This window comes from Cryptomeria japonica, chromosome 3 (assembly GCF_030272615.1).
Source record: "Cryptomeria japonica chromosome 3, Sugi_1.0, whole genome shotgun sequence".
Lineage (NCBI taxonomy): Eukaryota > Viridiplantae > Streptophyta > Pinopsida > Cupressales > Cupressaceae > Cryptomeria > Cryptomeria japonica.
This window is the reverse complement of record NC_081407.1, coordinates 742,833,516-742,859,981: the sequence shown is the minus strand read 5'-3', so window position 1 is coordinate 742,859,981 and position 26,466 is coordinate 742,833,516. Positions and strand designations below refer to the sequence as shown.

Sequence of the window (26,466 nt, the reverse complement as noted above, 5' to 3'; positions counted from 1 at the left end):
CTTGACAAATAAATTCCAGCAACATGCATGCAAAATGTTTGACAAAATGCCTAATCAGTAACATGGGGAAAAGGTGCAAAAATTTGACTTAGATTTAAGCACACGTCTTTACATTACTACCTATGCCCTAATTGTAGCCTTGAACCCAAAATAAATTCATGATTTAAGGTTAGTATTAAGGTATACTCACCCCCATAAAAATGATATTTGGCAATCATGTAATATTGTAAATGTTAACTTTATTTCTTTGTTAAACACTAAATGTATTTGTCGGGAATCAAATATACATAGCAGAAAAAAATTGGTTCAAATTTTCAAAGCCCTTCAATAGTGCACCAAACACAACATTCAGCAAGAATACTCTTTTGCACCCTAGCTATGATGCCCCAAAGGTGTATTTGTAGCTATAGAATTTGAAGTGATAAGACGATAGCAGATATTTCACTTTAGTTATCTTTTCTAACTTTTCTTCACTTTAGTTATCTTTTCTAACTTTTCTAAGTTGGATGGCAATGAAACTTTTGAGTTAATTTGCATTCATTTGCTTGTACGCATAATTGGACTGTGTTTAAACACATACATTCCAATAAATGCAACCCTCAAATACAATAACAAATGAATGATTTGGTGTTTGTTCACCACAACCTCCGCCTTAAGCTGAAGAAAGCTTAAAGTTACAATTGAAAATTAGTTCTAAATTCTGATTATTGCTTTTATTTATTTTTCAAAGTTAATTTCTATTTTTCTATAACTTATTTTGTCTACCTCACTAATGTATGCATTCAATTTGAAATTATGTGGTATCATCAACAAACATCAGCATCTTTAAGTTCAAGCTTCAAAGTCAAACTATGTACTTGCAATATGTTACTATGTAGTAAAGTACTATGCATTGTACACTGTAATCAGCAATCTGAAATTTGATTGGAAAAAAAACTATATTCTCAAATTCAAACTCTCATTTTCCTTCACACTCTATATCTATATGCAATTAAATTGCCTTTAAATATAAAAACTGCGGTTTTTTCTCTATTTTTCCAGATCCTTATAAAAAATCTTTATGTTTTGGTTTGCTCAGTTATTCCTGCGATATATTTTGCCATTATGATTAAAATAACTTAAACAAACCAAATGAAGCTGAAATTCTAAAAACTAATGACAAAAAAGGATACAGTATCAATTACGCGAGGGATGAATTTTCTGAATGCATTAATGCAGATGTGGCTGGATATGGCAAATTATAAAAGTAGACATATATTCACTTATTTATTGCTCTAAAGGCATAGAACTAACAGTGAAAATATTGAATTATATATATTTTGGTATTCCAAAAATAAATATAATATAACAAAATAAATATTGAAATATCTGAATGATTCTTTATAAATTTAAATAGTGTGTGCAAGCACTTATGTGGGTAAACAATTTATTTTTAGTTGTTTCTCCTATTTTGAAATTTTTGAAGGTTTTTCAAAACCCTAAACTGGATATATCACTGTACAGTGGGATGCCATATCAGATATATTGGACACAATCCAAATATAGAATCTTGCATACACATGTCCAGAAACAATATCTATGCTGTTGAAGTTTTATCAGATTTGAATATAGGATATTTTAAATTTAAGAATGTAATCTCCAAGTCTTATTACAGTATTATCAATCACTAAGAATATTGATTTATTATAATATGAACTGCTGTTCCAATGATCGATTTATAATAATATCGATCTCTCTACAAGTGCTGTTTTAAACAAAGAAACAATCAATATATTACTTATCGATTTTACCAGCATACAGGCTGCTGTGATGAAGGTGGCAGTCAGGCTTGTGTCAACACTTAATATTTCTGTATGTTCACAAGTACTGATTGACCACCTCTACATATAGAGGGAGACATGCCTATGTAGAGGCATGCCTCTACGTGGAACATGTCCACGTAGAGACATGTCTCTATGTAGATATGTCTTATCGGCTGTAATAGTCACGCCAATACATAACAAAGGTTAATCGATTGTTATCGATTCCAATTTGCATTTGGTGGTTATTTGAAGGTGACATTGGTGAGATTTGATGACATTATTGAAGGTTCCTTCCTAATGTATGAGCTGCAATAGTCATTTCCATGTCTGTTATAACTAGAAAAATCATTGCAGACCTGTTTGTTGATATTTTAGGGTGCTTGGAGGCTGTTAGGTGTGTGTTGGTGGTTGATTTGGTGCAATTCCATGCCCCTGCGAGGTCATGACACATGCTTGGTGATTGATTTCAGAAATTTCCTAAGGCTGATTGGGACTGTATCAGTCCAATATCAAAGCTGCCACCAATCTGGCCTGAAAACAGCAAGCTTAAGTATCATTATAAGCCTTGCTACAGTCAACTCCTTCACCTATTCCAAGGTATCTCCTGTTGGTTTCGAGCTGGTATGTCATGTAAATGTTATTTTTCATGTATTGGAAGTTGGAACCACTTGTGAGTGGCAATCTTGCAATCAATTGAAAACGGTGATAATGTGGGTATTGTCAATTTAAATCAGACCTTCAAATCAGCAGAGTACTTAATTTTGCAAGTTGGGTTATAGTTCTATATACCCAAAAACTTGAACAGCAGTGCTGCACATTGAAAATATCATATCAGAAAGCAGTTGACAGCCAGATAACATATTGCAAAACCTATCAGAACTCGACATGATTTATATTCCATTGCAGATAATGTTGTAAGTTACTTTTTCCTTATAATTAAAAAAAATTAAAAAAAAATTAGAGGGTGTTCTTACACAGTTACCGTGTCTAGCTTTATCTACTTCCTACATATGTTGATGGTCTTCTGGTCTTCTATTATACATCTCACTCATGAGTTAAAAATACACCTACATAGTGCATAAATTTCTAGTATGAATATGATTACCTGAAAACAGTAACTGCATGCAATCAAATTAACTGGACAGCTAGAAAGTCAATTCATTGAGATATTAAACATGGAGAAGGTTCTTATCAATCCAATAAATAACCAAAAATTAGACAGAGCTATCCATTCTTAATTTCTTACCATTTTACATGTACAGGTCAAATTGCTTATTAATATATTATCTACTCATCCATCTTGTTGTTCTCATGTCTAGTATTACTGATTTTCAGTACTACTATATAGTAAATACATACAGTTCACTTCAGAACAACCATCTATTCAGGTTTCAACACCATATACTGTCTAAATAAGGATGACTGAGTGTCAAAGAATGATCCTTTCTTCATTGTTTCACATTGAAGGAAATTGCTCAAAAAGGCATCTAGGGCATGACAATATTTGTTGCATGCTTGTGCTCATTTAGAGTATATATACTATCGTCTTCACTATGATGCCTAGCAGCAAGGAAAGCTATGGAAGATCCTTTCAATAAGGCAGCAACAATGAGGAACTTTGTGCCTACCCACTTGAGTCATAACAGTCCTGTCATTGCCCTAATTTCTGATAACAAGATCTAGTCCAGGAACAAAGCACCCTAATATTAAAAATACCACTCACTTTGAAAAAATGATGATGCTTGAACATATTTCTCTGTTTGAACTGTTTGAAGAAATTAAGAATTATTAACTAGTCATAGTAGTACCAAAACAATTAAAATGTTGCATACCACACAATATCTTGTCCCAGCAGCTCTAGCCAAACACCACAGCTCGTATCTGTATCCCTGTGAAGAAAAAATGAATTTAATTATTATGTCCAAGAAAGGGAAAACACTGAACGACTTCATGCCAACAGTCAGACTTGACTTGTCATGACAAGGGGTTTGGAATTCAGAAAGATTTAAACAAACTCAGCACAAAAACTTGGCAAGCAACTCAAAAACCAAAAGATGAATAAAAAGTTTATTTTCTCAAAAGAAAACACATTTTTTTTGTTTTAAGAAAAATAACAATGTGTGTTAATACAATATTAAATTAAAGACTAAATAGCAAAAGGAAAACAAACACAAACGGCAGTAGTCAGTGAATTTCTCTGTCATCAAGTCTTTGTGGCCCCAATCAGACCATTAAGTTCCAGCGAGTCACCAGCAGGTCTGGCTTAACAAGCCAATTGAACTAATTTTCTGAGCTGGCTTGGCCAGACAAAAACTCTAGGCAGATTCAGGTGGATGTATATAATCAAATTGATTAATCCATTTCCCTTGTTGTAATGAAGAGAAAGCTTCATTTCATTTATTACTTTTATATGACCAGTTAACAATTATTTTTGATGTGTTGCACTCTCCTAATGGTAATTTCTTTGTCATTTGAGCAATCGGTATTGTTGATGTGTTTTTTATGCACCTCAAACATAGAATAAAATACCAAGGTATCTTATCCTCTCTTGAACAAAATCCTCAAATGCTAAACTTTGTGATCATATGAGGTGACTCCAAGGTTCCAAATGTCAGGTCTTGACGTGTGGATAAGCTCAATAGTTTGATGTGATATTGCTGGAATCACAAGGGGACTTATGTTTATACTTGGACATAGCTGGAACATGGAAAATAACTCAACTTTGGAAAACAAATGGCAAAAGAGATGGGGTTTAGGGAGTCTAATTTAATTCCTAAGGTCAATGATAACAATGGATGGCATTTGGATGAATACATTCCTTAAACCAAGTTTTTCTTTGTCGTGCTAAGAAGTAAGAACAACTCCACAAAACTAGTGCAATCTTCTAAGGATGATAAAAGGTTTTCATATCATGAACATTCATTCAATACCCGAATATGGGGAAACTTGAACATATCTCCACAATCACACAATTTGAGGTTCAGGTTAACTATGCACTACAATTAGAAATCATCTAACCACAAATAGTATGAACCAAGGAATTATCAATATCCACACATTGCTCCATCATAATCAATGAACTTCATCTAATTTGAGGATATAACAAGAAACCATGCAATATGTAGAAGAAACGCCACTATCAACCATAAATTCAATGAAAAGTATGTTTATTTACATGCCTTGGCAACAATTTCTGCCTTCTCCTACTCTACTCTACTTGCTATCTTACTGCTATCATTCCTTAGAAATGAGGAGACAGCCTTATATAGAGGTCTCTTTACAATTCAAAGGCTCAAATTGATTCTCAAATCAACGGCCAAGATTACAAGATAAAACTCTAATTAGGGTTTGTTACAACAAACTCCTTGGCCAATGAGATCATTATATGGAATTGGACACATGTCCATCTTTGAATGTGCACCAATGAGTGATGAGGTTAGGTACATTGAACTTTGTACCTCCACATGTGATAGTTATCCTCCTCGTTGGATTAGTCAAGTACATTGAATCTGGACGCTTTGACTTGAAATGATGTGATTGGTTTGATGATGACTAGGCACCACCTCATCTCACTCGTCTTGTAGATCATCAAGTGTATGTGGTTGAGCAATATCTCTTGATACTCAACATCTCCAAGCCTAGTATGATGTGGTGAGGGCACATTCCCAAATTGCATCATCTTGATCAAGTTGACTTTCTAACTTTAATTAACTCTTCTGACTTGATCACACTCGCATTTCCATCTTCTTGTTTGGGAATCTTGCTTTGTCTGATAAACCTCCTCTTGAACTTAGCATTGATCTTGAATCTTCTCCTCTTGAAACCCTCCACCGAGTATCCTCTTTTGTTTTACTAGCAATAATTCTTGGAATTCTCTGAAAATCCAAGATTGTAAACATATTCAGCTCTTTTCATCATGGATGTTTTCTCCCAGTCTGACCTTTGAGATTACAATGTTTCAAGTCTTTCATCTTTGATGTTGATGCTTTGTTTCTGAAATGTAGCTCTACATGTTGCCAATATTGTGGTGTGTGAATCTTCCATCTTGTTGAAGATGATCTCCTTAGCATCCGCGTGCTTGCAGATGAAGTCTTCCTCTTAAAGTTGTTTGATGATGTAAATCTTGCAATCTTTTTTTTTTTTGGGTGTGCCTTGAAGCTTTGTCATGATCGTGTTGGCTCCTTCAGGATGCTGTTTACAACCTACCCCCCTTCACTTTCTTCCTTAGCCATCTGCAAAACAAACAAAAGGCTATCAAACACACTTGATATATGCTAATTTACAACTCCCTTTCATCTGATATTTCATTCTAGGTGGTCTGATTAAGGTCTGATTACAATTTCATGTGTTGCAGGTCATTATACATCTCTCTAGCTCTTATTTCACACTAGGTTGACTCCTTCACCCTCCTGCTTGAGCGCACCTGTCTGCACAAAGACAAAGCGCATTTTGCATGTATAGATGCACAAATGGCAGTGCGTGGTGCATATAGGTGTGCAAAGTGCACTCCACATCTAACTTAGGCAATTTTTCATGTTTCCTTCTTCTGATGTCAGGGATTAAGCTCTGATCTTAGGGTTTGTCTTGTGAGTTTCAACCTCTGATTTACACCATCTTGAATCAGATCCATCGAATAGTCGATGGTGGCTTCATTGATGGGTTGTTGGAGCGATGGAGACACATGATTTTGACATGGATCTAAAGGAACCACCATGACCTAGAGGGTCAAATAAGCTTAGCAAGAAGAAAACCATGTTAATGTCACTAGAAGGACAAGCAACTTCCTCCATGGAGATCTCTAAAGAAAGATCTGACTGAATTTTACAAAGTAGAGCTTGAGAAAATCCAAACCATCAGTTCTTCTATAACATCAAAAGTTGGGCAATTTAAGAGGGTTCCAATGTAGAAGGAACTTCAAAAGTTCCCAAAGAGGAGAAAAGACAAAAGGTGGGACCCACTAATGTATCAGGCCTGTTAGCATACAAGTGAGCAATTCAATAAAATCTACACCATCATATGCTACCAAATATCTATGGCTAACACATCCTGAAGAATACCAATGTGTCAAAGACTACTAAAACCTCTAGAAAGAGTAGTAACGAGAATTAAGGCCCACCATTACAACAATTTTACAAAGGAAACAATCCATGCCATCAAATTTGACAATGAACAACTCATGGAAAAATCTTGTTGCTAGTCACCAAAAGGACACAAAAAGATACAAAAGCTCATAGAAAAGAAGAGGCAAAGCCCATACATGCAAAAGGCTTGCAATATGAGAGCTTCTACTAGACTTGCTGAATTTGGCACTAAAGGTTTTCCAAAAGATTTGGCTAATGATTTAACCGAAGTAACAAAGGGGATCACAAATGACACCAAGAAACAAAAAGTCAAAGAAAGACTTTGCTAAGACCATATTGCTTGCAATTCAAACATTAAGTTGTATGGATCAGTGAGATGATCAAAGACTTGAAGATAGCATCCAAAAATTTTGAAGAGAAACTAAGACTCAAAGAATGCATCACCTGAAGGGAACTGGAGGAATCCATAAGTGGAAGCATGGATTACTTCAAAGGGAGTGTGTCCAAAAACACACATCACAATGCCTAACTACATAAATGAAAACTTAAAAGACAAAAAAATTTCTATGTTTTCCTGAATTTTTCATGTATGTAAAAATATTATTTGCTTACTCCCACCATCCACAAAAAAACTTACCAATTCACTTAGAAAAACCCCCAAATTTGGGTCTGATTTTTTTTAAAGGCTCATTTGCAGTCTGGTTCATTATGGATGCAAGCAGGATGCAGGCTTTGGACCCTGAATTCAACAGGTATGTCCATTGACATACCTAGGCAAACCTTGGGTCCAAATCTTGTGCCTGCAGAAAACCCTCTACGCACCCCAACATTATTAAAAAATAAATTGTCTTCTTCACACTATAAGTTTTGCTTGTATCGAATTTCACAAGAGGAATAAATAAAATGACTGCACACCTTGCAGCTACAAGCTCATTTCTGTATCAATGGTGGGAGACTTATACAAACAATGTCATCACTGTTAGCACCTACCCTTCTTGCCTTTGTTTGTTTCCATTTTCTACATAATACAACTCAATGTTTGTCCTGCCCCACTGCTGGATGTGCTGAGCATATAGCCAACATTCATTCTTAGACAGTAGGAAGCTATGAAGAGTGTGATAGGAAGACATTATTCCCTAAGGCTTCTCCTTCTACTTATTTCTCCATCTAAGGATGGCCAATGTGTATGTGCATAAAAATGATGGTTTTGGTTGCATACAATTTTTTAAAATATATTATATGATAATGTATCACAATAAGATCATTCATTGCATATTATTATTATATTTAACTTAATATAACAACCATATAACTTTATTATATGTAATAATAGATGTTATGTGGTTATCTAAAGTTTATTCCTGTTTTAAGGTAAACTACATATGTAATGAATTTTTTTTATTTTTTTTATGGACATACCCAACCCCCCAAAAAATTGCCATAATAGTAACCAAACCCAAACTGATAACCTAGGAAAAAATAAAAGAAAACTGCAAATAGGTTTAAATTAGCTACTGCTATCTGACTATTGAAATGCTCTAGAAGTTGGACGAAGTTGTCATTTAACTCTTAAAAGTGGTGGACTTGACTTTTCTATCTCCTTATCCAAATGAATCCTAAAGCAAATAAAATAACCAAAAAATACTACAAATTTCCAATTCTTAGAGTACTTTTAATCTCATCTTCAAAAAAATTTGTCTCTAATGGTTATCTTAAGTGACATCTAATATCTACTTGAAAACTATGACTTGCTTAAATTGAACTCTTCACTAGTTAAAAAGTAAACGTTATTGTCCAAATTTACCGTATTTTATTCTGGTCATTCTACATGTGATATGATTTACATTTACATTTGTATTTGCTACTCTACTCAATATCAGTCTATGTTTTACTTCCACTGGTAATCCCAGGGCAGCTAGGGCTGGTGAGCTGTGTAGAAGAACCTGCGGAGACATGATATTTAGCTTCTGCAACTGCCTTGGACTGTGCACCAACAACTCAGCAGAAGCCTTAAATATATGGCAGGGAATAGCACTTGTGAAGTCACACCCTTTTTTAGAGGAGGTGATCAAAATTGACTAACAATTCTTGCCTATAATCTGATCTAGGAAGGCCAGATAAATAATTGGTAGCTGTGATAATTTCCTGGGAATATCCAATATTTGTTGATGCAATTTGAAGAGTTCTATGTTGAATATACCTCCACAAGTGTAATAAAGTTGTGAATACCCTTGCCAAATTAACCTCGTCCTTACAGCTGAGGATTGAATTGTTGATTGATACTGAATATTTACCTTGTCTGATGCTTATAGAAGGCATTCAGTCAACTCTATATGATAGTTTACTAATTTAGTGTTGAAAATTGCTCCCAGTGCCAATTTCACACACATTGTGCCCGTTGCATTTATGACAAAACCTATGATCAGAATTTCACGATTCAGAACTCATAGGTGGCAATAACAAAACACTAACAGCCTACAGTTTGAATTTTGGAAGAATTTGGTCAGATGGCAGCATGATGCACTAACGTACTGGTATTTTTTGAGATTCAAATTAGAATAATCCATGCAGATTGCCCTCAATGCATATCGCAGCTACCAAACGCACTTGTATCGGCTCCTTCCACCCATTTGGCTCAATAGAAACCTCTTTCCCTCATTCTCACAACTTTTTGATCATCTCTTACACTCTTCTTGTTCTCTTTTCTCTCTTTCCTTCTCACAACAAAAATCTGCCAAAATACTATCAGCATTTACAACAGTCAAGTCTCCTCTCGTCTACAACCACGTCACATCTACAATCTCAAGAGAGGAGCCACAGGCTGCTGATAATGGTCTCTTTCCATTTATCTTTATAATCTCGTCTATATGTTTGTTATTTATTGTGATAGGGGTTCTCCTCCATAGTGGGTTTGTTTCTATCACATGTCTATTTGCTTTATGTCTTTTGTCTATTTTCACTCATCTAGCAAAGTGGAGATGGAAACACCAAATTAGGGATTTGATTGAGGCAAACCTCTATACAGCCCCCAACATTTTTCAAGTCTCCTCATGTGTAGATGTGTAGCTTCAACGAACTTGAGTATTTCTAATCTAGGCAGATTCTGGTCATTTTATTTGGGATAATGGGCACGGGCGTGCAGACATCCATGCGAGGCACTAGCATCTGTGGCCAAGAGCGAATCTATCCGGTGGTAAAATACTTGACTTATGTGCTCTCCATTTTTGTAGTTTAGACATTTTTATCTTACTGTATATTTCTCTAAGTTAGTAATTTCAGTTTATCTATTTTATTAAACTTGGAATAATTAAATATGGTTGTATAAACATTTTTTATTATTTTTCCTATTCATTTTAGTAACTTATTTGAGGTAACCAAAGGCTATTTGCTCCTTGAGACCTTGTTGTCTTGAGAGTAGCGAAACCCCTCCTTTACAGATAATCAACAAGAAATGTAGGGGGCATCCCAAACAAGGGGTTCCATGTTCCTCATGGCATGTTTTCATTCCATCATAGAAATGACTTGTTTGTTGTTTTTATAAAGATGGCTTCTTTCAACAATTATCCAGCTATACTATTTATCAGCTGTCACATGTTAATTCCCCTCATCATGGAGATGTCTCTCATTTCTATTGAGTTCCCTTACCGTTTCATCTTTTCATGTAAGTCTCCTTTCATCTTGCTTATAATCTTTGCCCATTATGGGACCAATTGATGTCCCCTTCTTGACATTCATGGTATGAGAGGTCCACTTCTCCAAACTACAACGTCGAGCAAGTGGACCAGAAGCATAGGAGTAATAGATAGATAGGACTATAGTTACTTCCAATTGGGGTGAGTTATTTATGGACTAAGGTGGGTAAGTTGGTCTCAAACATATGAGTTAATAGTCTAGGATTGTCATAGATTGAGGGGCAGCCTTGCAGTTAATTTTCATTGATTAAGGAATAAGGAATGAACTTGTCCGTTAATTGCCATCAATTGAGAAATGGATTGCCTATGATTGATGAACATGGAAAAAATGGAAAGCATGGAGTATATGATGTGTTGGGAAGAAAGGAAAAAAGACAATTCTAAAAATTAGAAACAAAAACCAATTTCATTCACTACAATGTGACGTTGCTTACAATACTTGTGGAATTTGGAGTTTTGAGGATGGCAATCAAGTTATCTTGGGGACAAAAACCCTCAAGCAACAGATTGAATCTCAAAGTGTCATCTAGATCACTAGAGGTGTTTAGATTTGCATCTTGGGTATATTCAGAAGTTGTATCAGACTGGTAGATTCCAATTTGAATCCAAGTGTTTGAATAAAAGAAAAAATTAAAAATATCTCTTCTTAGAGTATTTTTGGGTTTCTTTTGTGTGCATTTTGTTGAGGCTTTTGCAATGCTATCAAAGATAAGACCTAGAGAACCTGGAGGAGGTATAAAAAAAAAATAGTTACTGCATGTCAAGGAGTGATAGAGATGTCATGTCCTCTTCTGAAAAATGAAGGATTAAATTTTAGATATTATTGATAGTCATCTAAATGAGATATTATAAGGCCTATGTACTTCATTTTAAAAGTACTTTTTTAATTCTCTTAGAAGAAAAATAATAATAAGGGGCCTAATTTTGGAGGCACCTGTATAAGAGAGGCTAGCACCCAGATTGGATTATCCATTTCTCATTGTTGCGAATTCGATTTTCAAATTTGAACATTCAAGGATGAAAATCCTTCATTGTGAAATTCAGAAAACAAAAACCCTCCAATCTAATTGGTAGCTATTCCATTCCAGGATTGCAATTGAGCTTATTTTAGTGCCAAATTAAGCAGTAACAATTTTATGGTTGCACGAAAAATCAGCATTTTATCAATTTGTTGAGCTTGTGGATATGCCTACAACTGTTCCTATATTTGGTGATATTTTACACTTTATATTTTAATCTTTTCAATAAACTTTAGTGGGTTTTACAGCTTCAGCAGCTGCCATTTTTTTACAGCCCAGCAATTAACATTAGCGCTTGTGCCTATTGTTTATAACTAGGGAAAGATGGGTTCGGATTGCCTTAAGGCAACATCCGAACCCATTTAGGATTGGGTCCTATCCTTAAGGGGTAGCATGGCCCCAAGACAAGTCCAGCCCCATCCTCCACGCTACACCAAAAAGGACTCACGCCACAAAATATAAATTGGCGCCAAAAAGGATTGAGGCTGACATTGGTCAAAAGATCCATATAAATAAAGTTAAAGTGCAAACACAATTAAAATCATCAATGCAATCAGCGAATTAGCTCTGCTAATCAAAGTGCGAATTTATCCAAGGATTGTGCGAACTTGTCAAGGATTGTGCGAACTTGTCCAAGAGGATATAGGCCTCTTTTGGTGCAGACTTGAAGTGCTTAGAAGTGCAGATCTGACATACAAAAGGGATCAGATCTGGAGAAGCAAGCTAAGTATTGTATTTGTGCAATTAAAAGAGAATATATAATCTGACCTGTGGATCTTTAATGCTGGGTTTTTCCTTCTTGGAGGTTTTCCCAGGGTATTTGCATTTGTCTCTTGTTTACTTGTTTCATTTCTAAGTTTATTGAATTATGGTTTAATAAAATATTACAAATCTGATTAACAAACTAGGGCATAATTAAAAGACATAAATCTAATTACTGATCTAGGGCACAAAATTAACATGGTATCAGAGCTAAGGTTATACTAACCCTCAAATTTCAGTAAGCTCTTACCTTCAGGTTGTTGTTCGTCTTTTATTAAGATAATGACAAGGGTGAAGTTAGAGGGCATCATCAGGTCCTCATCAAGGAGTCATTCCTTAATTCATTGTGGAGATTCGAGTGAAGAACCAAAGAAGGAAGTAACTGATATTTCTCCTTTCAGATTTTCAGATCTCTGGAATGCAACGTGTATACTATGGAGTTATTACGTTATTCATACCTTCAGAGTTGTTGATTTTCAGAATTGGTCTAAACCCTAGATTGGTATATATTTCATGATTCTTAACCCTTGATGTGATCCGATCCAATTTTAATAATGATTGAATCTTTGATGGTATGGTAGATTTATTTGCTACTAGACATGCAACTGCTATTTTGTATTGCTAACAAAATCAGTTGTATTCCCACCAATCTTCAAACCCTAGCTGACTGTGCTAAGGCACATCAAGAGCAGATTGCGAATTATGGCTTTTGAAGATAGACTGCAAAGATAGTTTCTTTTGGGGAAGCTTTTGGTTCCAATGTCAGTGTTATCTAAACATCAACAGGTGTATTTTTCTTAATTTTTTATTAACTTTGTGATGAGAGACTTTATGATAATTGAAGGTTAAGTATTCCTGTTGAATAACTTTGTCAATTTGTTTACATGGGGTTTCTTTGTCAAGTTGTAATAATAAGGGTTTCATTTGCTTCTTATGGGTTTGTGTTTACTTAGTTTTGTAAAACCCTTGTTGGGTTGTGTGAAAGGAAAATGATATTCTCTTTGAATTAACCCGTGTTGGGCCAATCATGTTTTGAGGTTCCCTGTGACAGGTGTTTATCGTTGTAGGTTTGCAAGCAAGTTTGTGCCTGTGTTATCCCGAGTTAACATCCTTATATCATCCCTGTTGCATTCAAACTCATGTCATTAAATGTTGTGACAAATACAGTTTTATTATGTGTCAGTTATCTGTTAAAATAACTGCATGACAGGTTGCTTTCAGTTAATTGGTTATGATGATTCTCTTTCCTACATAGTAGAAGGTAGAATGTATTGTTGAATTCTTAGGATTTTCGTTTTCTATCGATAACATTTATTGGCAATCTTGTTGTGTAATCTCTTGATGGAATTTATCCTCATCTTATCTCAACAATTGTGCTATGGGTCTACCTTATTGAAAGATAGATGGACAGGATCCTTGAGATTAACATAAAAGATTGATTGTACAAAAGTTAAGGAGGAGTGCCTCCTTCTGAGTTGGTATACTCTAACCTATGTTGGTTGATTACCTTTTATTATGAGTATTAGCATGTAATTCTTTTCTTGAGTCCAGCATTTTTCAATTTCATCATAGAGTATGATTTCCTATCCCAGAGTACAGGAAATTGATTGGATCTTTCAATGGCTTGGAATGCTTCTGAAACAAGCATACTAAATCTTCAAGGGAAATTATTGGGATGGGCATACACTCAAAGGAAGTTCAAGTACTTTGGAAGTTGTGTTTGGACACAGCTGCTGCTGAGAGGGAGTTCCTGCTATTTTGATATATCTTAAGGGGTTATGAGATTCAGGTGTGCAGATTGAAGAAAGCCCTGCATGGCCTCAAACAGGACTCTCGTCCTTGGTATGAAAGAATACTTGTTAAGTTTTGAATTTTGTAAAATGATGCTGACTCTAACATCTACTTTAAGTCATCCAATGATGAAATTCTAATTATAGTTCGATATGTGGATGATTCATTTCTTACTGGTAAAGATGAACTTATCATTAGATGTAAGAAAGAACTAGCTTCAGAATTTGAAATGAAGGACTTAGGTTTAATGCATTATTTTCTAGGTCTAGAAGTATGGCAAAGGTCTAACGAAATTTTTCTAATTCAAGGAAAGTATACTATTGATATTTTGAAAAGATTTAGAATGATGGATTGTAAACCCATGTCTACTCCTATGGAATCTAACTTAAAGAAGTTAAGTGTTTCTGCAGCTAACTCTAATTTTGCAGATCCATCAGAGTATAGGCAGTTGATTGGATCACTGATGTATCTAGTTAACACCAGACCAGACATATGCCTTGCAGTGAATGCTCTCAGTCAATTCATGAGCTTGCCCAAACATGTTTATCGTGTTGCAGCCAAGCACATCCTAAGATACTTGCGAGGCACAATTGATTATGGGCTGAAGCTGCTTAAGTTCAGATTGGTCAAGAAGTATTACGGACAAGGAAAACTCTTCAAGCATTCACCCACTGCGATCTCTTGGACCTACAGGGACAGTCCTCAATTGCATTAAGTATTACTGTAGATAAATACATTGTTGCAAGTGTTGCATCAAGAGAAGCAGTGTAGTTCCTCAAAATTCTTGTTGTGCTATTTTGATTTATTATCAGGGTTGTATATTGATGACTGACAATTCAGTGTTTTATGGCAGGACAATCCTATGTTGCAGATGTTCTCACCAAGTCTCTTGAAGCTTGAGATAGACTTGGAGCTGTGGAGAACACCGCCTTGGTTGAGAGGGAGTCTCAACCTCTATGATACATTGTGTTGTATCAACCATCCTCTGCGGGCAATGTAAAATGGTAGAAAAGATCCTCTCCACCCTCTACGGGCAATGTAAAATGGTAGAAAAGATCCTCTCCACCCTCTACGTGCAATGTAAGGTGGATCCAGTCTATGCTTGTGTGCAAGCTGGAAGGCTATGTTATGTAGTTCCATTCTATGCTTGTGGGCAAGATGTAAGACTACAATATTCTGATTATGTCTATTCCATTTCTTGCTTGTGTGCAAGATGGAAGATTATGATGTTACATTCTTCTTTGAGAGAAGACTGAGGTAAAGACAATGAATGATGGATATGCGTGATCGATGGCATGGAAAGACTCCATGATGTGCATGAATAAATTGTGTAAGTATTCATGACTTGTAAGTGTGCATGTTCAAGTTTGAAGTCATCCTCCACAGGCATTACAAGATGGATACTATGGGATATTGTGCAAAGAGGTGCAAAGAGGCACCATTCAGCTAAAGCTAAGTTACCGGTTCGGGTTCGGGTACCGGTTCGGGTTCGAAGAACCCGGTACGCCGGTACGGCAAAATTTTGAAAAGGGGTTTGGGTTCGTTTGGGTTCGTTAGTACAAAAACATGTAAATTATATATATATGCAACCTATAAGCATGAATTAAGATTAGCATGTCACATAGCATCATATAAACAACAAAACCAACATAAACTTGTAATCGTAGCATCATGATCATACCATAACAGCATCATATACATCAAGTCTAATATCAAAATGATAAAATATTCAAGTATCATTGTTTCAACTTTCAACAATTTAAAGTTTGATCATTAAATGGATTCAAACTAAGAACATCCAAGTTTAATTTTTCAAACTGAGGATCTGGATTTTGCCGGCAACACCCCCAACGGGGTCAAGGGGCAGCGCCCCTTGCGGGGGTCTGGGGGCAGCGCCCCCAACGGGGTCAAGAGGCAGCGCCCCCAGCGGGGTCGAGGGGCAGCGCCCCTTGCAGGGTCCCGGGGCAGCGCCCAGGGCGCGCTCCCTGTCGCGGTACAGGGCGGGGTCGAGGGGCAGCGCCCCCGCCGCCAACACCAAATCACAACCTTCAAACCCACACGGAACTCCATGGCGTGCATCAGTTTTCTGTTTTTTTAAAACGTCTAATTTTCTGCTTATTAAGGTTATAACTTTCAATTTTTACAAGGCAGAATTGAAAAAAAAAAAAATTTGCATTGTTTTTTGACTTTACAGGCCACCCAGCCATCCAGGTTCGACTGGGTCTGCCCGGGTTCAACTGGGTTCGACCCCGGGTTCGACTGGGTTCGACCAGGGTCGAACCCACTCTGGGTTTTTCGAACCCTGGTCGAACCCAGGTCGAACCGAACCCGTACCACGGACCCGGTCGAACCCGGACCCGTACCAGGGGGGCCCAGAGGCGAACCCGGTAACTTAGAGCTAAAGTATATTAGCACAGATGAACAGGTTGCAGATATCCTTACCGAACCCTTATCTAGAGTGAAGTTCGAATACTTCAAAGACAGACTTGGTATCGTGGAAAATGGAACCCTAATTGAGAAGGAGCTCCAATCTCAGTGAGTCTATCTGCAGCACCTTGATCATTCTTTGCTTGTGTGCAAGAATGAATTGTGTCCAATCTATGCTTGTGTGCTAGATGGAAAATTGTAATTATGTAATGACCCACTTGTGTATTACACTTTCTATGCTTGTGTGCTAGAACCATCCTATGCTTGTGTGCTAGGTGGAAGATGTAATTCTATGCTTGTGTGGTAGATCCATTCTATGCTTGTGTGCTAGATCGAACTCTAATGGTTCAGATTATGTATTCTCTTCTTCCCTAGTTAAGAGGGAGTGTTGTTTATAACTAGGGAAAGATGGGTTCGGATTGCCTTAAGGCAACATCCGAACCCATTTAGGACTGGGTCCTATCCTTAAGGGGTAGCGTGGCCCCAAGACAAGTCCAGCCCCATCCTCCACGCTACACCAAAAAGGACTCACGCCACAAAATATAAATTGGCACCAAAAAGGATTGAGGCCGACCTTGGTCAAAAGATCCATATAAATAAAGTTAAAAGTGCAAACACAATTAAAATCATCAATGCAATCAGCGAATTAACTCTGCTAATAAAAGTGCGAATTTATCCAAGGATTGTGCGAACTTGTCCAAGAGGATATACAAAATGCCAACCATTTTTCCCCTCCTTACCAACAAGACCAAACTAGGACTGCTGCTAGTTTCAACCCAAACAACTTCACTTTAGCAGCAGGTGGGTACTTTCCTAATGCTTGCCACCCACCCACCCTTGCTCAACCTTCTTGGCAGCCCAACCAGCTCCAAGATGACGAAAAAAGGCAAATTGCAGAAATCAAAAGTGTGTTGCTTGATTTCACCAAGCAACTGGAGGAGTTGAAGAGGCAACAGAAGTGGGATTTGCAGCAGGATCAGCTTGCTTATCAGGCTCAACTTCAGCACCAACAGATGGGAGCCCAAAGACAACATGAGGAGTTCCTTGCAAGGCAACTTGCCTCTGTTAGGAAGAAAGAAATTGAGCACCTAGCAGCCATAGAGATGCAGCTCATACAGGAGGAGTTTTTTGCTCCTAGGGTTCCTATGTTTGAAATCCCAAGCTTCAGACAAGGGAGACCTCCCAAGCCTTCAACTAACCCCCCTAGTTTTAAAATTCCAAGTTTCAAGGGAGCTCCAGTTGTTGTTATACAAGAGCCTTCTCCTCATTGCCTTTTGCAAAACACCCCACCACTTAGGCCCTTTCTTGATGCCATCTCCCTTTTTAAGGGCGGACCTATTGTATGGAGGACAGATGGTTCCCATCCTCATCATGAGGAAGGGGTTCAATCATCCATTGGTGAGTCTTCATATGCTCTAAAGGAGGACGAATCGACAATGTTGTAGGAGGATATTAAGAAGAATCAATTGCAGCAACAGGTCATTGAACAAGAGTGTGAAGGTAAAGAGGAGGACATTGTCCTCTCATTTGACAATCTTCCTTTCTTTATTGATCATGAGGAGAAGCAGATGTCTACACATCCCTCGATGGTAGCTCTGGAGCAGCAAGCTAATGTTGAGGAGGGCACAGGGGTAATGGTTTTGCTGCAGATTGCATGGCGGATGGATCGTGCCATGAACCTGAGGTTGTTGCATTCTGTTGCTAGGAGGAAACAAAAACAAAGAGACAATCTAAAGATTTTAGTTCTTCTTTTGAGGTGTCTCATAAACCTGAGATTTGTGTTGATGAGTTGGATATCAGCACATGTGATTATGATGTATGTTGGTTCTCCCCTATCCCTGAAAGTGATGATGTTGAATATGAGGTCTTCATTCAAGGTAAAGATGTTTCTTTTGGCATTAGGGATGATGTGCCTGAGCTTGAATGTTTCACTTGGGACCAACATATCAAATATGATGACATTGAGCAACAACATGTTGGCCATGCCGACAGTCTTTTGATTGCTCAACTTGACAGTATACCCAAGCTTCAAAGTTTCCAATTTGATGTGTCTGAAGAGCCCCCTTGTGCAGGCCGAGACATAGATATGGTATACTTTTCATCACCATGTGAGTTTGAGGCCTTTTCCTTTGGTTTCAACTCACGACAAGAAGAGGTCGGCTATTGTGGAATAAATGATGCCCTCTTGTATAAAAGAGATGCCTTCTCTTTTGCAAAGAGTAGTTCTTTTGATGCTAGCCGACTCCTAAAAAACTCCCCCCTTACTACTATGTATATGCTCCATGCATCCCCGGATGTCTCAGGTGGCTATTTTCTATGGCTTCCCTATGGTGGCAAGGTAAATGGTGAAGTGTTCTTTCACCACATGAGTAGTATGTGTGATCTAATGCATGCATACAAGAGATTTCAACCATTACAACTAGATGGTGACTGTAAAAAATGGTACGAGGGGGATCAGCTCCTTCAAAAGGAGCCTCTTTGACAGAGGCAAAAGCATCAGTTGCCTCTTATTGTAACAATGTAAATATTAGTTAGGTTTCTTGTTTTCCAAGAAGTGCACGAGCACAGGTTGTTCCCCTTGGTTGATCTTGATCCTTTGCAGGTTACATAGGAGAGAGTTTTCTCCTTTCTTGCAGTTATGACTCAATGCCAAATGGATTACACAGGCTACTAATCTATATGCTTAGCAGGCAAGCATCCCACAGAGGTCGCCAGAAGTGTTGTCATTTTATGACACCCTTGGTCCATCAATGAGAATCGATCAGAGATATGTTCCATGGACCAGCGCTACCCCAATTTGATCCAAGAGAAGACGATGGAATCATAAAGTATGAAGTGTTGTCTTGTCGGAAGTTCCTTTCCCAAGCCTTCTCTTCCTCTCTCTTTCCCGAAAGGTTCTAAAGTTCCTAGTTCTTCTAACCCAGAACTCCGGAACCTGCAGGTTCACAAGTTCCTTATTCCTCAAACCCGGAACTCTGGAACCCCTAGGTTCCCAAGTTCCTTATTCCTCAAACCCAGAACTCCGGAACCCCTAGGTTCCCAAGTTCCTAAGTCTTCAACCCCAGAACTCCGAAACCCCCAAGTTTCCAAGATCCTAAGTCTTCAACCCAGGAACTCCTTCTGGCTTGCAACACTTCCGAATGGCGTGATGGCAAGAGAACAAGAGACCAAGGAAGGGAACCCCAAAACCCCTTCTGGCTTGCAACACTTCCGGATGGCGTGATGGCAAGAGAACAAGAGACCAAGGAAGGGAACCCCAGAACCCCGAGGTTCTGGGGTTCCCTTCCTTGGTCTCTTGTTCTCTTGCCCTGGAACTTCGGAACCCCCAAGTTCCAAAATTCCTAGTTCTTCTACCCCGGAACTCCGAAACCCCCAGGTTCCCAAGTTCCTTATTCTTCAAACCCGGAACTCTGGAAACCCTAGGTTCCCAAGTTCCTAAGTCTTCAACCCCGAAACTCGAGAACCCCCAGGTTCCCATGTTCCTTATTCCTTAACCCCGAAACTCTGGAACCCCTAGGTTCCCAAGTTCCTAAGTCTTCAACCCCGGAACTCCTTCTGGCTTGCAACACTTCCGGATGGCATGATCGACACTCAAAGCTTTAAATGCTCCGAAGACTTTTGTGACTTGTGCACATTCTTTTGTGGAGACACAGGGGTGCATTTAATGTTTTTGGCAGGATTTCCATCAAGAGAGGTACGGGGCCATGCTTGTTGTAGTGACTTATGTCATGTCTGCATGCTCTGACTTTGGAAGGTCAGTCAATCCACCCTTCTCAGGGTTGCCTTTTCAGGGTATGGCTAGGTTGCTTGCATGTACAGAAGTCAAGTGCATGCACTTCCCTGCATTGCCAGACTGACATACACGGGTCATGATCACTCTTGTAACCAATTTTCTATATAAAGGTTGTTATGCCTCATTGTAAAGGGTTCTCTCCTTGCTGGCTTGAGCTTTCTTATGCTCTTCTCTTCTCTTAAAAACTTGTAATTATTTTTGCATTTCTGCAACTGTAAGATTGGCTTTTGGCCTTATGATTAATTGAAAATCACCATTCTTGCCTCCTAACCTATGTATGTTGTGTATGCTTTCTTACCTTCATTATAGGTGTATGTCTTAAGGCTTTTCTCTCCATATATGTTGTGTTAACTTGTTTTCTGAGTGTGACTTGTGGAAATCCTTCTCCCCTCTTGACACTTAGCAAACTCTAACCTCCATACATGCGTTTGGGTCACTTATGCAATTGAAGTTGTCCATCTCTTGGGTTTTTTAGTTGGTTCCTTAAGCCATTTCGGTAGGGAGAGAAACAATCTCTTATCTTGGTGCATCACCTCCTTTCATTTCAAGTATTCTCTCTTCCCTTTACCACTGCAAATTGCTAGGATAGGCTTAGGAGTAAGTTTTGAAGTGTTGAGTTGGTTCGACACCTGTATCGGATTGAGAAGGAAGTCGGCCTTCTCCGGAGACTCAACCCCCTTTGCACAAGGTCCCACACTTCGGGGTTGTTTCCATGTTTCACAAGGTTGCTGAGTTGATATTTCAGCAAGGGTGCGAGCTTTTGTGATAACAGTAATATTGCCTTTATTAATTTTACCTTTATTATTAAAGTTGCAAATGATAAAGTAACTTTAATTTAGGGTAATGAACTATAAAATGAATTTATAAAAAATAAATAAAAGAAAAGTCACTTTACTTGGGTGCCACTCCAAGTAAGTTGGAAATTATAAAAAAATAAGAATTAAAACAGATTTAAGTGAGAAACCTTAAAAAAGTTGTTGGGAAAAGGAGAAAACCCTAATCAGGGCATAGGGAATAGGAGGCATAAAAGGCAACTTGAAGTGATATTTTGGGTATGATATGTTATGATGGTTATTTTTCACTATGGCCTCCTGAGAGGAGCTTAGCTGAACATGAGGGTTCGGAGCAGCTTGTGGAGACGAAAACCTTCACAGGTCATCACACGTGCAGTTGTAAAAGATCTTCCAAGGGTGTGTAAGGAAATCCTACTTCAAGGATTTCATTTGGGCAACAAAGAAATTAGTTTTTGAGTCTTCATTGCTGGTTTTTCTGAGTAAGCAGCTTGCCTGCCTAGCCGCACCGTTTTCCTAACCATTTTGGAGTTGAAATCAGCTATCCTACTGCTATTTGGTGCTGAGCTACATCAATTACTTCATGCACCGCAGTCTGGAGCAAGTTTACTACAACTTTCAAAGGTTCAAGTGGTTATTACAATAAAAAATCAAACTCAGCCTGGCTGTACCAGCTCCATATAAAAGTGTTGATTTCTAGGCTAAGTTGTCTAGGTTTTGACAACTCTTTTGTACTTCTTGAGCGCCAAGATCAGACTACCCTGTTAAGAGGTTTTTTGAATGGAAAAGAGCAGTATTGAAAGAGCTGCAAGTAATTTTCTGAGTGACCTAAGTGGTTGCCAACTTGGTGTTTTCTGAGTATCCTATGTGGCTGTTATCTTGGTGAATCGGACCTACAAGACAGCTGTTTGGAGCTTTCCTTCATCAAGTTTCAAAGGACTTTATTTGGGTATGCTTTATTCTGATATATAACACAATTTTTTGAACTGGGTTGCTCTTAGAATCAACAAATCTTGTCATTTCAAACCTGCAACTAAATCTGGAAACTATTGTTAAAGAGGTATTGTGTTGTTGCATCCATTTCTCATATCAGACAATCAGTCCCAGGGAAGCAGCTATTAAATTCATTGTAACAGCTCCTATATGTTCTTTTGTGATCATAATTCATACCTGAACCAAGGAGCTATTAAACAGGTATGTCTTTAATATGTTGTATGTTCAAATCATTAAGTTGATAAGGTTTACCTTTGCCTATTGCAGTCTGATAAGAATATCAGACCTGAACTATTTTGTAATCAGACTCATATCAGTAGCTAAAAAAGTTCATTTGAAGTTGGGCTATCATTATTATCGTTGGCAAAGAAGTAGTATATGTTTATTGTATGTTGGTTTATACATTTGCATTGGAAGACTCTGAAAATACATCCTACAATCACACAACATCAGTACATCAGTCACAGGGTTTATGTGTCATATGCCTGACAAAATTCCAAGAGAACAATTCTGAGATTTTAGGACAGAACCGGACTGGGACACTACAAGGGCACAATTTTGGAGGCACCTGTATAAGAGAGGCTAGCTCCCAATTTAAATTATCCATTTCTCATTGTTGTGAATTCAATTTTCAGATTTGAACATTCAGGTATGAAAACTCTTGGTTGTGAAATCCAGTGGACAAGAAACACACTTGATTTCAGTTTGGATTTGAGGACCAAAACACTTCAATCCAGTTGGTGGCGATTCCATTCCAAGATTGAACTTGTTATAATACCTATTTCAGCTAGAACAAGTTTATGATTCTAAGAAAAATCAACATTTTGTCAATTTGTTGTTTGTGGATGTGCCTCCAGCTGTGCCTATTTTTGGTGAAATTTTGCACTTTATATTTTAGTCATTTCAGTAAACTTTAGCAAGTTTTATAACTTCAATTGCTACCATTCTTTCTAGTCAAGCAATTAGCATTAGTATTTGTTCCATTGGTTGGTTTGGGTCCTAAGCCACACCATCAACACTTTTGGAACCTTTCAAACTATGCAGTTAATCTAAACATTAACTCTTTAGTTAATGATACATTTAATTGATGATCTCAACAACATTCTATATGTAATATAAGAAGGTAGGGCCTATCTACCTATCTTGGAGCCTCCCACCTACCCCAGTAGGAAGGTAGAGGGGGCACCCAAATTGGCAAGCCCAACAATGGCCACAATTATAGGGGGAATGTGGGAGGAACGGAAAGAGCTATAATTCCTCCCCACCTAGCAGTATGATGAGAAGGTGGGAAGCAATAGTTCCGGGGTTGGTTGGGAGACCAATGGGAGGAAGGTAGAGTTCGAGAGGAATAGAAAGTTGCCCCTAAGTGGGTAAGAGTTGGTTGACCCCGATGATGCTGTTGGAAATGAGATGGAGACATCGAGGAATTGGATCCTTCTCATGCTCATGGAATATAGAGCAAGGGGACATAGTGAAACTAACCAATGAGAAAGTCTAATCCCCAAAAATTCTATTCTAATCTAACTTAGCTGAGGGGGAGCAACCATAACCTTCGGATGGAGTAAATCAACACGGGTGGGAGGGAATTATAGTTCCAAGTGGGTGGCCCTTAACCTCCCACCCATCATTGTCATGGTTTGTACCAACCCTTGCACCATAATATTTTGGGGGTTAATCCACACACCATATAAGCTATATGACTATCAATTCCAATTGGGGACATTACAAGAGAGACCAAATATCAACTTAGTGAACAAAGGAAGTAGAAACTATCACACAAAGATAAGGAGTGGGAATTTTACAATGTGACGAGATCCTTACAGATGGGCAACAACAACTCATTGATTTTGGTTCAAAGTATATAGGGTAAGGAAACCAAGGAACCAAACAATGCAACTGTGTGTCTAAGAATGGTACACAAGGGAAATCTTCATCTTCAGCAATGAACCAAAACACCCCATTGAAATCAATGATCAATACTAGACTACTAAAAGCCACATTTTTGCATGAAGAAGCCATGCCACAAGAAGAGGAAATGGACGACCAGCAAGAGGATGACTTGGATGCACTCCCTGTTGAATAAGGGGCAAAACTTGTTGAGTTTTGAGTAGGCATCTCCTTCATGAACCTTTCATTCAAGTGGAAAATTATCTACTTCTAATTTTCCTCATGATTTAATATGGACTGCTAAATTTTCTTTTTGAATTTGAGAAGATGAAGAAAGATCTTGGGGATTTTTGGGAAGTGGTGGAAATTCAGCAAGATCAACTCAATGCCCAAACCTCCAAAATGACTAACTCCAACAAGGCTCCCATTCAATTTCCTTCATTGATCTAAGCTGACTCACAGGTTGGGTGACCCATGGAAGAATGTAGTGTAATCTATAGAGTAGTTGTATTGATGTGTTTATGATATCAGTGTGATCCGGTGCCATGAAGAACTTTGTAGAATTTGAGGCTCCATTTGTCCATCAACTCCTTTATGAAGAACTGGTTTCTTAGAGAAGATCCTCGAATAGAGACTAATACGATAGGAGGTCACTATTAAGATTAGATTGGGTAGAAAAAGCTTTGGTCTTGCAAGGCCTCATATCCTCTTTGATGATTGACTGTGTGCTTTGTTTCTATGCGCTATGCTATGTTTTTCAGCCATACAATGATCTTCGTTCTACTTTAATAATCAAGGATGTTGGTAATAGAAATTGGTTACTTTTTAGTGTTACTTTGCCTATATTAGAAACATAGCTAGTAATTTATTTGGCTGATATTTGATCATAGGATTAGCAATAAGAAGGTGCATATAGGTCTATTTAGTTTATCTTGATAACACAACTTCACAACCCGATTGCCTATTAGAAGACAGTTAGGCTGTGGTATGTTGTTTCTTCTGACTTGAATATAATATAGCTTGAGTTTCATTTTCAAACTAAAGTATTATATCTATAATACATATTACTAATATCTAGAAGACACTCCTCAGCAGAGGTGTAGTTGAACGTCGGAATCACACCATTACTAAAATGGCTTGTTCTATGATGGAGCATAGAAATGTTCCTAAGAAATACTAGGCTGAAGTAGTTTACACTGCAGTCTACCTTCTGAACCGGTCACCTACACAAGTCGTTAAGAAAATGACTCCTAAAGAAGCCTGGTCAAGACGCAAGCCTAAGGTGGGCCATCTAAAAGTCTTTGGTTCTACAGCTCATGTTTGGATTCCAGACGCCAAGCGTGCCAAGCTAGACTCCAAGAGCTAGAAACTTATGTTTACTGGTTACAGTGACAATCAAAAGGCATACAGGTTGGTTGATGTGGAGACAGATCGTCTCATATTCAGTCGTGATGTTGTGGTTGATGAGACTACTGGTCCATTCCTGTCTACTACTAGTCTGGAGGATCTGCCTATGAAGACTTTTGATGTGGGTGTTCGTCTTCCTCTTGGTTCCCCTGATGAGAGGGCTTTAGAGCATTCTGACTCTGAAGATGAGGAGTCTACCAGTCATGATATAGCACCACCTGATTTTCCTCGGGACTCACATCCAAATGACTTTGTTCTAGAAATCCCAAGACATGTTGTTTCTCCTATTCAATATGTTGGTACTTCTACTCTCCAGCCTAAGTGGTCGGCCAAGACTATCAGAGATCTTCATGATGGTGAGCTTATTGAGGGCAGATCTGCTAGCAAAAAGCGCAAGCAACAAAACACAGTCAATTTTGCTCTTATGGCCAACATCCACAACATCTCTGAGCCTCAGACATATTCAAAGGCTAAAGGAATTCCAGAGTGGGAAACGGCCATGGAGACAGAATACCATAGTCTTCTAAAGAATCACACTTGAGTTCTTTCCGATCTTCCTCCTGGGAAGAAACCTATCAGCTGCAAAAGGGTTTATATGGTCAAGTATCATGCAGATGGTACCTTGGATAAATACAAGGCCAGATTGGTTGCTCGAGGATTCACACAACGGGAGGTCATTGATTATGAGGAGACCTTTGCTCCTACTACCAAGATGAGCACAATTCGTCTTCCTCTCACTATTGCAGCCCAGTTTGGATGGAGAGTTCATCAGATGGATGTCAAGAGTGCCTTTCTCAACGGTGAGTTGTAGGAAGAAGTCTACATGACGCAGCCTCATGCTTTCAAGGTTGTTGGCAAAGAGCATCAAGTATGTAGGCTTGTGAAAGCACTCTATGGACTGAAACAAGTTCCTCGTGCATGGTACTTTAAAATTGATCAGTACTCGGTTGATCATGGTTTTCAGCACAACCCTTCTGACAGTAATCCGTATGTCAAACACTCTGGTGATGATATGCTCTTT

General features: G+C 38.1%; 1 protein-coding gene across 2 annotated transcripts in view; it reads right to left on the bottom strand.

The window, feature by feature from the left end:
* LOC131042308 (protein KTI12 homolog) overlaps positions 1 to 26,466 on the bottom strand; it is a 128,437-nt gene that overhangs the window by 76,143 nt on the left and 25,828 nt on the right. For both annotated transcript variants that reach the window (XR_009372086.1, XM_059218560.1), the window contains exon 3: positions 3,635 to 3,691. Coding sequence is in view for 1 of the 2 variants with exons in the window: in XM_059218560.1 (XP_059074543.1) it covers positions 3,635 to 3,691 (57 nt within the window). In the remaining variant the exon portion in view is untranslated. The remainder of the gene's footprint in view (positions 1 to 3,634; positions 3,692 to 26,466) is intronic.